The 13,282-nt window shown below is 44.3% G+C and overlaps 1 protein-coding gene across 4 annotated transcripts in view; it reads left to right on the top strand.

Annotated features, from left to right (window-relative positions):
• The window catches only part of ABCC9 (ATP binding cassette subfamily C member 9), an 87,747-nt gene that overhangs the window by 28,343 nt on the left and 46,122 nt on the right, over positions 1-13,282 (top strand). For 3 of the 4 annotated variants that reach the window (XM_081957771.1, XM_081957774.1, XM_081957772.1), the window contains 7 exons: positions 2,627-2,735; positions 3,530-3,640; positions 4,207-4,279; positions 4,873-4,978; positions 7,015-7,053; positions 8,629-8,727; positions 12,490-12,574. In XM_081957771.1, the coding sequence (XP_081813897.1) occupies positions 2,627-2,735; positions 3,530-3,640; positions 4,207-4,279; positions 4,873-4,978; positions 7,015-7,053; positions 8,629-8,727; positions 12,490-12,574 (622 nt within the window). The remainder of the gene's footprint in view (positions 1-2,626; positions 2,736-3,529; positions 3,641-4,206; positions 4,280-4,872; positions 4,979-7,014; positions 7,054-8,628; positions 8,728-12,489; positions 12,575-13,282) is intronic. The other variant, XM_081957773.1, reaches the window with a different exon arrangement.

Raw genomic sequence — 13,282 nt, 5'->3', positions numbered from 1 at the left:
GTGGCTTGCCATTTTTTTTTACTAGCGGTTCGAGCACGCTCATACGTGTGCGTGACACTTCTGCGCATGTGCAGAAGCGTCCGGGCAGGTGGGCTTAGCCTCCCGCCACCGCTACTACCGTTTCACCCGATCTGGGCCAAACTGGGAGCAACCCACCTCTGCTTCCGCCCCTGTCCTACTGTCCACATTGATACGTACTCATTTTACGTGGCCATGTTACATTTATTTATATCCATCTATTTGTACCAATCTCATGTGATAATGTCTATGTCTATACTGATACCTGTTACCTTGTACATGTTGACAAATAAATACATAAAATAATAAATAAAAAATGACAAGCAGAACAAATAAATAAGCATCATCTATTTGATCCCAAATTCCATTTCTGTTAAACATCTTTGATGCAGTATTTTTCCCATAACTTCTGTCCATGAATCAAGGCCCTTATCTTGAATATTACATCGTAAGATATTTCACTGGGAATTGTACTAGAAGAAACAACGCTATTCAGTCTACTTGTCTGGCTAAATTTGTGGCTTCTCCCATAAACCTGATTTGTTCAGCAAATGTGCCTTATCGCTTTGAAAGCTTTTTAGATGATTAATTCTTCTTGGGATCATTTTCAACAATTATGAACAAATTCCTGAGCTTTGGCTGAATGAAACAGAGCATGAAAGTTTCGATGTGTCATATTAAATGATTTGCATATAAGTTGTCAGAGCCTGGCTAATTTATTTTTTTCTGCTTGAACTTAGACACAGCTCCATTCTTTTGTTTACATTTGGTTTTTGTTCTTCACCCAAATGATCTCTGCATTGAGAGAACGTTCTGGAAAAAAATATGGAAGCTGGGGGAAAAAAGTATAACAAAGTGATAAAAGACCCAAACCTTATTACTTTCCCCCCCCAAAATCTCTCAAAATCAGTTGGGTGGGAAATGACACCACAAGAAACCTAGACAAAAACTTCTTTTGAATTCTAAACACGATATTTTGTTCTTCTTCCTTCCAAATAGCCCAAAATAAAATAAAATAAATCTTAATGTTGTATAAAGGATCAAGATTCCTCGCTGTGTGCACGCTATATTTAGCATCCCGTAATTGCAAAAACAGCAGGTCCATTGCATTGTGGGTAGTTCAGATGAAGAGGTTCGGTGTTTGCCAAGAAAAAAAAACGCAACTTTTTCAAAGATAAATTTTCCTCTGTTTTATCCTTAACAGCCAACATAATTGCAAGAGGATAAATAATGCTTTGGGGCTTCATTTCCCTCTACAGCAACCTGGTTATCATCTATCAACTTAGTTTGCAGAATAAAATGCTCTGTACCAAGAGTAATTAAATCTATATATGTTCTCACCAAACTGTCCCAAAGATGTTTTCCAAAAGGCAACAGGGCTTTCTTAGTTTTTTTCCTTGAAAACATTTCCCTTCTCATCCAAGAAGCTTCGTCAGTTCTTCAGAGAAGTTCTTTTGCGAGAATTGAAGAAGCTTTTTAGATGAGAAGCGAAATATTTTCACGGGAAAAAACCCCCCAAAAGTGCAATTGCCTTTTGAAAAAGCACCTTTGGGACAACCATGACCAGGATGATTGACCAGGATAGACCATTTTTCCAAACTGTTTCATATCGTTTGGCGCAGTTGCCTTATTTCTCTAATTTACTAGTAAAGTGTTTTATTCAAATGGCTGCCTTTTAGGACAAAGTAAAATCCCTGTTTTTCCAACAAGCCCAAGGTCAGGGTGATTTGGGAACCCACGGGAGCAATGCAAATTCTTTTTTTTTTTTGCATTCCTGAAATGCTGCGTTTGTAACTGTCTTTTTTTTTTTAATGCTTGGTTTTCTACAAATCGTTTTCCAAAGGTTCGAAAGAGTACATCTCTGGCCCCAGGGAGTGACCCAAATTTGATTTCACATCATTATATTTGCCTTCATTCGTTTTCAAACTTTTATGCATCTTGGATCACTGGCAATTAAAGCAGTTGGGAAGCTTATAATTATCAGTATATCACAGTGATGGCGAACCTTTTTTGTAAACACGTGCCAAAATTGTGTGTGTGCGCGCAATAGCATGCCCAACACCCACAATGCAATGCGCCTGGCCCACTTGCACATGTGCGCGAGATCCCCCTGTGCATGCACGCATAATCTCGCCTCCCTGGGGAGGGAGTGTTTGGCCTCCCCAGGCTTCAGGAAAGCCTCCGGAGCCTGAGGAGGGTGAAAAATGGGACCAATGGCCAAGCAGAAGTTCGGAAACGGATTGTTTCCAAACTTCCAGTTGGTCCGTTGGGCTCATTTTTCACCCTCCCCAGGCTCCGGAGGCTTTCCTGAAGCTTGGGGAAGGCGAAAATGGCCTCGCCTGGCCCTCTGGAAGGACAAAAATCAGCTGTCGGGCACGCACATGCGCACTGGAGCTGATGGCTCATGTGCCGGCAGATATGGCTCCTATGCATGCCATAGGTTTGCCATCACAGCCATTGATGGCTATACCATTGCAGACAAATGATTGTCCAATCTCTTCTTAAACACCTCTAGTGATGAAGCACCCACAACACCATAAAAGTATCTTAACAATTTTGTGTGTTATCATTGGTTTTTGTTTCTCCCCCCCCCTCCCCTGTTTTCTAGTGTGCAGAAATTAAATGAATTTCTCTTAAGTGATGAGATCGGAGATGATAGCTGGAGAAACGGAGGGAGCCTATTGGCATATGAATCGTGTAAGAAGCACACCGGAGGAGTAAGGGATTCTTTTTCTTAACTCTTTTATTTTACGCTTCAAAATATATTACAGATTGAAGTCTATTGACGGCCAGTTTCCCATATTATGTTTTATGAGGACTCGTTGGGGACTACGGAATGGTCTCACTTAAATGGATGAGGTCCCTAGCAGTAAATAGACATATATATTCGCCATTTATATTCGCTAGAAATCCCACGGCACAGCTGTTTTGTCACACAGCTGATCATCGGAACGTTTTTAAAAAACTTTTTAAAGCATTTTGTTTACCACCGTTTCGGGCGAATAGGTAGTAAAAGGTTTAAAAAGTTTTTTTTTAAGTTCCAACAATCGCGTGGCACAGCTGATTGTTGCACAGCTTATTATCAGAACATTTTTTAAAAACTTTTTAAAGCATTTTTTACTACTGCTTTGGGCGGATAGTAGTAAAAAAAATGCTTTAAAAAGTTTTTTTAAAGTTCCGATGATCGCACTGCACAGCTGATTGTTGTACAGCTTATCGTTCGAACTTTTTAAAAGCTTTTTAAAGCTTTTTTTTTTTTAAACTACCAATGTACGCGCGAAGCGAACAGGTAGCACAGACTTCAGAGCATTTCACCCCTGATCCAGATGGCGATCATGTAGTTGCCGGGAAGGAGGGCATGACATTTTATGACATCTCGAAATACTTTATAGGCTGGAAAACACCCTTCTTGAGGTTGTTGTTTTGGTACTTTGGAAGTTATCTTCTTCAGTAACCAGGCGGAGATAAAACCCTCTTCTCCTCTCTTCTCTTTTTTGATCCATCTCTGAAGCATCCCAAAGCCATCAATCGGAAACAGCCCTTGAGACACCAACTGGATGGCTATGACCAACCACAAAGGATATCCACTCAACATCTAACCATCGATGAGTGTGCTATTAAGGTGCCTTGTGTTTTAAAGCCGAGCAATCAATCTAATGTTTTCTCATCGAACTTTAAGTGTATTGCTGATAATCCATCTGAGATGGACTTTCTTAATCTCCATCCTGATCTGGAAGGAGATTAAGAAAATCCATCTCAGCTGGATCATCATGTCATTTTTTTTAACCGCTAGTTCCTCAACATGGGGATGTTTCATATCTTTGTCTTCATTTAAGAGGAATCTCTGGTATGGAAGGTTTTATTTACTGATGGATCCATCCTTCTATCCATCCCTCCATCCAATTTATCGGCTGTCCATCTTACCCCAAGGTAACTCTGGCAGTTTATAGTTATTAAAAGGACAAAGCTACATAGGGGGTCCTTGACTTACAATGGTTCATTTAGTGACTGTTCAAAGATGCAACGCCACTGAAGAAAGCGACGTATGACCGTTTTTCATACTTACGTCCTTTGTAGCATTCCCCATGAGCGTGTGATCAAAATTATAGTCCAGAGCATTTTATACTCTGAAAAATACGGTACAGGCATCTGTTTGTAGTTTCTAATATACGATATGATGCGTTGCAGGTAACCAACGGATACTTTTCCTGGGGAAGTGGACTGGCCACCCTATCCGATATTGATATCAGAATCCCAACAGGTAAATAAATCTTGCATGTTCAACACCATCTTGTTCAGCACCTTTTTAATTGCCTCTAGATCAGGGGTCAGGGTGGGTTCCGGGAGGCACTACTGCCGGTTTGCTCGTGGCTGTATGTGCATGATGCGCAAGATGGCGGTGCCTACAGCACCACCCAGAGAACCGCTTCAGGGGCATGGCCAGCCTGAGTTGTTGTTGGTTCCACTACCGGTTCGGCTGAACTGGTCCAAACTGTAAGAACCCACCACTGTCAGGGGTGTCGAACTGGATTTCATTGAGGGTTGCATCAGGGTTGTGTTTAACCTTGGGGGGGGGTGGCCAGCTTCACACCCTGCAGCCCTGAGCCAGCAAAAACGGAGCTCTGTTTTTGCTGGTAGAGACACTACGGGCTGGTTCTTCGCTGTCTCCAGAGCAGCGGGAAGTTCACACATGCATTCACGGGAGGGTGTGTGTGTGTGTCACGCACACATTGCATTCGGGGTGCAGGTGTGCATTGTCGCGCATGCCCACACTTTCAGCACGCAACGACCCAAAGTTTAGCCATCACTGCTCTAACATCTTAAAGGATTTCATTTTGATTTATTAATTTGTAGGCCAAATGACCATGATCGTAGGACAGGTTGGCTGTGGCAAATCGTCTCTCCTTCTTGCTATCCTCGGTGAGATGCAAACCTTGGAAGGAAAAGTTCATTGGAACCGGTATGTTTTCAAGTTGTTTAACTCAAACCAGGGTTGTCGAGAGAAAGAGTGGACTGAATCTGGACAGAGAAGTTATTTTAAATCTAACAGATCATGAACGGCTCAAGCAATGAATGACACGAAGGATAATTTTTTGCAATCAATAAATCGGTCAAGGAACTTGGTTAATACGATCTGTTTTGAGTATGAAATTTAGTGCTGGAAGATCAATCCATAGCCTCCCATGTAAGGTGCTTTTATGATGCAGTTCTATCAGTCTAAATTATTAGGGGATTTAGGCAGCATGATCTTATGCTGGTAGCTTTCTAATGTTTCCTTCGGACTGTTTTCCCATTAACATACTCATTAAAAATAAATACAGGATAGGACCATTAAACTTTCTGATTGGTCGTAATAAGTACCTCTGTTGGGAAGACATCAAGGAAAGTCAGTTTGGATAAAGGAGAATAGTTATTATTATTAAATTGTGGGGTCCTTGGTGCTCTCTGAGCTTGGTGGTTTTCTTGCAGATGTTTCATTACCCAACTAGGTAACCTGTTCTGGCCCAGCAGCGGGCGGCTGAGCTGTTGGTGGACTCTGACAGCTCAGACTATTATGGGACTGCTCTCGAGGATGAGGAAGACTGTGGAGGGTGTTTGGAGTCAGAGCAGGAACTAGAGAGGCCTGTTGGCCACCAGGTGGCATCTGAGTCAGGGAGCAGTGAAGAGGAACAGAGGGAGGTTGTCCCTGATGTGCGTATGCGTAGAGCTGAGAGGAGAAAGGAACAGCTGTGGAGAAGATGTCATAGAAGGAAGTAGGGAGAGCTGTCTAAGGGTGTGGCCCCTCCCAAAGAGTTTATAGGTGGAGCGACGGGAGGGGAATCTTTGCAGGAAACAACAGCCCATTTTACTAGCCATTGAGAAAGCATTCCGTAAATTTAATCTTGGTTTCTTGAAGATAGCTTTCTAGGCTCCTAGCCAAGGGGTGGCTTTATCTATGTAATTAGTCGTGGCCGACAGCCAAGCCGGTGTCTGCATATTCATTAGACTCACGGGACAGAACAGTAACCTCATCAGTACTAGAATAAAGTGAGTCTTCTCTTCTCTTCTCTTCTCTTCTCTTCTCTTCTCTTCTCTTCTCTTCTCTTCCCTTCCCTTCCCTTCCCTTCCCTTCCCTTCCCTTTAGTTTATTGTCATTGCACCTCATACAACGAAATTAAATGTTATCTTCAGTATATATTACAACTATAAAAAATAAAACACAAATACACACCCTTCACATTCTATACAATTCTATACAATTCTATTCTATCTCCTCTCCTCTCCCCTCTTCTATTTATTTATTTATTTATTTGACTTCTTAGTCACCCCCTCTCCCCCCAGGGACTCTTCTCCCCTCTTCTCCCCTCCTCTCCTCTCCTTTCTTGCTAACTCCTGGATACTAAAAACTGGACGCTTTCCCTGCCCTCTCTACTCTCTCTTCCCCTCTTTATTTTCTGTGATCCTTTTAGTTTTTTGCAAAACTTAAAAAACCTATTATGTCCTCCGGCCTGGGGCTCAGAACGTGTGAAGGGTCCCGTAACTTGGCTTTACTACCAGTATAAACTGATTAACCACCATGGCTACTCTTTATATCTATATATTAGGTGAATGTTTTTATTGTTTTAATGCGTTTTTAAAAATTGTTTAATTGTTCTAGAATTTTAGATGTTTGAGCCACTCAAAGTTATTTGGCTGAATTGAGGGGCGATAGAAATTGATTGGATGGATGGATGGATAAATAGATGGATGGATGGATAGATGAATGAAGATTTGTATTAAAGGTTGCTCTCTGAATGGTTGATAAGGACCGTAAAAAGGGGCATTTGCAAGGTCTAATACCATAAGATTCAGTCATCTTTTATCAATATGCTTGGTTTTCTTCTTAGGCTCCACAATTAAGATTTTGCTTAGGTGTTGGATATCCCTCCTTCCATATTTGAAACTTCATCAGCACGGGTACTATTATCTTTTTCTCAACAGCTACCGTACTAAAATATTGTTTACATTAACTTGCAGCATAAATGAAACTGAGTCTTCTGTTGAAGCAAACTGGAGGTATTACTCTTCAATCTGATCCCTGAAACTCTACCCCCCCCACCTTTTTTAACCTCTCAATCAATATCTTATTTCCTTCCCTCAAATATAATAACTTCCTAGAATATATTAATCCCAACCATCTACAGCACAGTGGTTCCCAGTAGGGGGGGCGGGGTTCTCTGCCCGGTCGCTGGGTGGGCATGGTCTTGGTGGGCGTGGCCTAGTCAGCTTCCTGCACCACAGCGGGTGGTGGTGGTGGTGTTTGACTTCCCGGCTTTCCTTGAATCTCCGGGAGGTTGAAAACGGCTTCGCCAGGCACCAGAGGCCCTCTGGAGGCCAGAAATGGGCTCGTTTCCGGGCTTCCCGGACCTCTGGTAGCCCCGTTTTTCACCCTCCTTGAGCTTCCATGTATGTTCTGCACTTACCTGCATCCCAAACGGGCTGCGTGAAGGCTCCTGGTGGGGTGGGCGGGGCCAGCCAGGAGTGGGATTTGGATGCTCTCAGAACTGCACAGAATCTTAACTAGAGGTTCTCCCAAACTCCGGCGAACCGCCAGCAGCCCATCCCTGGTTCCCAATCTTTGGGGCAAATGACTTGGGGCATTTTAAATCCTCATAATGGAATTTCTAATGTGGGATGGAATAGAATAGAATAGAATAGAATAGAATAGAATAACTTTATTATCACTTGGCCCTGCCCCCTTCTATTCTCTGCCTCCTGGGTCCCAGCTGATCGGGAGGGAATGGGGATTTTGCAGTATCCTTCCCCTGCCGCGCCCACCAAGCCACGCCCACAGAACAGGTAGTAAAGATGTTTGAATCCCACCACTGACCCACAAATATATATTTATAACAGAGGTGGGTTCCTAACTATTCAGTCCGTTTTGGCCGAATAGGTAGTAACTCTGGCGGACACATGACTGTAGCGGTTCTATGATCAGCGGCGCCATCTTGATTTTCTGTTCTGCACATGCGCAGACCAATCTTAATTTTAAAATGTAATTTTTATTCGTTTCTTAATGCGCATGCGTGTGGAGCGCAATCTGGTGTGAACACGAGAGAAGCCAGTGCACGCGCACAAAGGTTTTTACTACCGAATCGGTAGTAATGGTGGCCGGAACCCACCCCTGGTTTGTAAGATCTCCATCATCCTTTCCCATTTCCGCTGCTTATATTTTGTATTTGTAGCATAACGAAAGAAGCTTTTAGGATGCAAAGCAAAATGTTTTCAAGGGGGAAAAAATGCCCAAGGAAGTCCAGTTGCCTTTTGGAAAAGCACCCTTGAGATGAACTTGTCTCCTCTTTGCATGCCAACTCTCCCGACTTAGAGATAAATGTGAATTCATGGGATATGAATATACCTTTTCGCGCAAGGACTATGTCATGAAAAAAAGAAGATAAAATAGAGACTGGGTGTTCTTCTAACCTAACTCTTCTCCTTTCCCCTTAAACCTGGTTTTAACCGCTAATTTCTTTTATGAGTTTTTGTGTCTGCGTCTTCCTCGTTTGAATGCACCCTTGTTAAAATCTATAGGGAGCTATTCCCTATCCACTGCCCCGAGTCTAATGCATCTAAATTCCCCCTTTCCACTAGGAATCGGTTTTCAGTGGCTTACGCAGCTCAGAAACCCTGGCTCTTGAATGCGACGGTGGAAGAAAACATCACTTTTGGGAGTTCTTTTAATAAACAGAGGTAAAGATGTCACACCTGTCTCTTTCTAACCACCAGAAGCTACAGAATTCCTGAGCTTTTTCTAGGTTCAGCTGTGACTTGCCATGGCTAACTGGCACAGCCACACAATGTTTTGCTTAAAAACTGCCTTGTTTAAGAATAGAAATTCCAGTCCAATTTGGATCATTAAGCAAAGTACAGGTAAATGTTTTCCAGTCAATCGTGTCCAACTCTCATCTCTGTTTCTTGGCTGAGGGAGCCAGCGTTGTGTTCTGACCTAGGCTTAACAAAATCATGAAGCAGTCCTGACAAAACCCCTTTTTATTATACTAATCAGAGGTGGCCTGCTGCCGGTTCAGCCCGGATCTGGCAAACCAGTAGTAGTGGTGGTGGGAGGCTCCACCCATCTGCCTGGATGTGCGCACCTGAACTGGTAGTAAAAAAAATTAGCAACCCACCTCTAAAGCTAATGTGAATTCCTCTCATTCACATCCAGCAAAGTCCCGGCAAACAGTCTCTCAAGAGTGAATTTACAACCACAGACCTTATCAGGTTTGGAGAGCTGCCAGGCTAATATCTTCCAAACTCAACGTTGTACAAGAAAATACTTGGCAAGGAGTCTCTGAGAGTCATGAACAAATCTTCACACTAATTAAGCGAACTAATTGTTTCCTGCAAACTCCACTCCGCTTTCGGTCCTCTTTATTCCCTATGGGAGGGGCCATTTACCGTCCACCAGGGACGTGTAGTCAGGGGAGGCAGGGGAGGCAGAGCCTCACCGCTCTCATCATTAAAAGAAAAAAAAGGGAAAAGGGAAAAGGCACATGTAGTCCGATTCCCTGCCTTCCTGAGTCAACATGAAGGGGACCGCGGAGCGCGCTCCGCCGGCTCGCATTCCACAGTCCCCTTCAGGTTGACTCAGGAAGGCGGGGAATGGGACCACGTGTGCAGGAGGCTGAGGCTGCCTCAGCTTCCTGCACACGTGGCCCCATTCCCCGCCTTCCTGATGATGTCACCAGCCTCACCAGCCACAAACCTCACCGCACGTCACTGCCGTCCACTGTGCCTTTACTCTCAAGTCATCTCTTGTTCCTTAGTTGTTCTCTTCCTCTGGCAGCTCTGCGATGTGCACACTGGGAACAGGCTCCAGCTGTTCTTCTGCCCTACTGATATCCGATTCTGAAGGCAGCTGACGGCCTCATTTCTGCCTCTGATGCAGAGCCCTCATCAGAGCCTTCTCCAGACTCCAAGACTGGCCCATGTTCCTCCCCAACCTCCTCACTGTCTGAGTCTGCCACCGGCTCTGCTGGATGCTGGCAGGCCACAAGACATCTGATGACAATTTTCACGATCGTGTGGCCAGCATGACTAAACAACAAAGGCTCATGGAACGCTGTTGCCTTCTCACCAAACTGATCCTTGCCTTTTGCATGCTTTCAAATTGCTAGGAGTCCAGGAGCTGGGGCAAGTAATGGGAACTTATCCCGTTGCCCAGAGCTCAGGGGTTTCTCCAGCTGACAAGCTCAGCATCTTTAACCACTGAGCCATCGTGCACCCCCCTCCGGATTACACATAGTCCTCAACTTAAAACAGTTAGCACTTAGTGACCGTTCAATGTTGCAACGGCACTGAAAAAATGTGACTTACGACCATTTTTCACATGCAGCATCCCCAGAGTTACATGATCAAAATTCAGATGCTGGGCAACTGACTCATATTTATGACGGTTGCAGTGTCCCAGGGCCACGCGATCCCCTTTTGTGTCTACTTCTGACAAGCAAAGTCAGAAGGGGAAGCCAGATTCCCTTAACAACCGTGTTACTAACTTATCCGCCGCTTTGATTCCCTTAACCACTGTGGAAAGAAAGGTGGTAAAAACGGGGCAAATCTCAGTTAACCAATGCCTCGCCTAGCGACAGAAATTTTGTCCTCAATTGCGGTGGGAAGTGGACCATAAGACTACCTTTTCATCTCGAAGCCACGAAATCTGCAGGGATAAAGTTACCAAGAATACCGGGTGCCTTCATTCAATGTTTTCTTTCTTTTCATCTTTACGAGATGGGATGCAGGGCATCCAGACAAGGACAAATCATCATACAAGTACTAAACTTCATGCTAAAACATATGAAGAACGGTTGCAGGAATTGCGTGTGTCTAGTTGAATGAAAAGAAGGACTAAGGGAGACATGATAGCAGTCTTCCAATATCTCAGGGGCTGCCACAAAGAAGAAGGAGTCAAACTATTCTCCAAAGCACCTGAGGGTAGGAAAAGAAGCAATGGGTGGAAACTAATCAAGGAGAAAAGCAACTTAGAACTGAGGAGACATTTCCTGACAGTTAGAACAATTAATCAGTGGAACAGAATTTGCCTCCAGAAGTTGTGAATGCCCCAATACTAGAAGTCTTTAAGAAGATGTTGGATAGCCATTTGTCTGAAGCAATATTTCCTGCCTAGGCAGGGGGTTGGACTAGAAGACGCCAAGGTCCCTTCCAACTCTGCTATTGTATAAGTCAGTCAGTAAGTAAGTCCCATCCTTTCCTGTAAATTTTCTCTAAAGTACCATACATTCCCCTGGCTTGGCCTCCTACGATGTGAAGTGGTGAGGCAATGCGTTTAAGATAATCTTTCCCTGTTTGCAGACACTGTCAAATGCTCTTGTTCCCTCCCCTCCCCACGTTCTCTGATCCTAGAAAGCATTTTCCAAAAAAGGAAATAATGAAGTGGGAAAACATCGGTATCGTTTCTGAGAGGAAAATAGTAAGAGTGGGTTAATATAGAATAGAATAGAATTCTTTATTGGCCAAGTGTGATCAGACACAGAAGGAATTTGTCTTTGGTGCAGATGCTCTCAGTGTACACAAGGAGAATAAAATACATTCCTCAAGAATAAAAAGATACAACACTTAGTGATAGTCAAGGTTACTAATAAGATATCAAATCATATTAGGAAACTAATGAAAACAATATAAATTGAAAGATACAAGCAACATGGTTATAGTCATAAGTGGGGAGAGATGGATACTAGAAAGGAAGAGAAGAAGAATAGTAATACAGTCTTAGGAAATTATTTGACAGTGTTGTGGGAATTAGTTGTTAAGCAGAGCGATGACATTTGGGGGGAAAAACTGTTCTTGTGTCTAGTTGTTCTGGTGTGAAACAATTTATGTCCAGGATGTGAGAGGTCTGTAGCAAGGGTGAAATCAACTTACCTTTGCTACCGATTGGCAAATGTGAGCAAACAATCACAGACCTTCTCAGGCTTGGGGAGCTGCCAGGCCAGTATCTTCCAAGCGCAATGTTGTACAAGAAAATACTTGGCAAGGAGTCTCCGAGAGTCATGAACAAATCTTCACACTAATGAAGCAAACTGATTGTCTCCTGCAAACTCCACTCCCCTTTGGCTCCTCTTTATTCCCTATGGGAGGGGCCATTCACCGTCCACCTGTGCCTCTACTCCCGAGTCGTCCCTAGTTCCTTAACTGTTCCCTTCTTCTGGCAGCCCTGCGCATGCGCACATTGGGAACAGGCTCCAGTGTTCTTCTGCCCCACTGATCTCCAACTTCGAAGGCTGCTGATAACTGGCATACGGCCCTGGCCCCATCTCTGCCTCTGACGCAGAGCCCTCATCAGAGCCTTCCCCAGACTCCAGGACTGGCCCATGTTCCTCCCCAACCTCTTCACTGTCTGACTCTGCCTCCAGCTCCGCTGGCAGGCCACAACAGTTTTAAAACCCTTCAGTCTTCTCTGGACCTCATGCTTTGTTTCTAATATTTCTTCAACAGGTACAAAGCAGTGACTGATGCGTGTTCTCTACAACCCGATATTGATCTGTTGCCGTTTGGAGATCAGACAGAAATTGGAGAAAGGGTAAGACACTGCTGCATTATTGGGAGACCAAGCGCGTATCGCCTCTATTGATCAAGCTACGTGTGGCTGTGAGAGTTGGACCATAAGGAAGGCTGAAGAATTGATGCTTTCCAATTATGGTGCTGGAGAAGACTCTAGAGCAGGGATGTCAAACTCAAGGCCCGTGGGCTGGATCCAGCCTGCAGGGTACTTAGATCTGGCCCGTGGGGCCACTGTGGAAACAGCAAAGGACTGGCGCACAGTGCCTCTGCCAGTGAAAATGGAGCTCAGGAGAGCCGCGCATGGCCCTCCTGAGCTCCGTTTTCACTTGCAGAGAGTTGCAGGAGGCCATTGCAGCTGAAAACGGAGCTCAGAAGCCTGTTTTCACTGGCAGAATGCTCGGGCCATGACAAGCACCCTGGCACAAGTCATGTCAAGCTGAGCATACCCACCCCGGCCACACACACACACACCCAAGGTCAAACACAACCCTGATGCGGCCCTCAATGAAATCGAGTTTGACACCTCTGCTCTAGAGTGTCCCCTGGACTGCAAGGAAATCCAATCAGTCAAACTTTAAGGAAATCAACCCTGTGTCAAGACGGCACCATTTTGCTTCTTTCAAACTTAACTCTTTTCAACTTGCCAATGAACTGGGGGAAGAGAAGGGGGAAAAGGAATGCTGAGAATGTGTGCTTGGGCCATGAAAGCCTGCAACCATCAAGGTCA

This window comes from Natrix helvetica (assembly GCF_964273705.1).
Source record: "Natrix helvetica genome assembly, chromosome: 6".
Taxonomy (NCBI): Eukaryota; Metazoa; Chordata; class Lepidosauria; order Squamata; family Natricidae; genus Natrix; species Natrix helvetica.
This window is presented reverse-complemented; position numbering and strand designations above follow the sequence as displayed.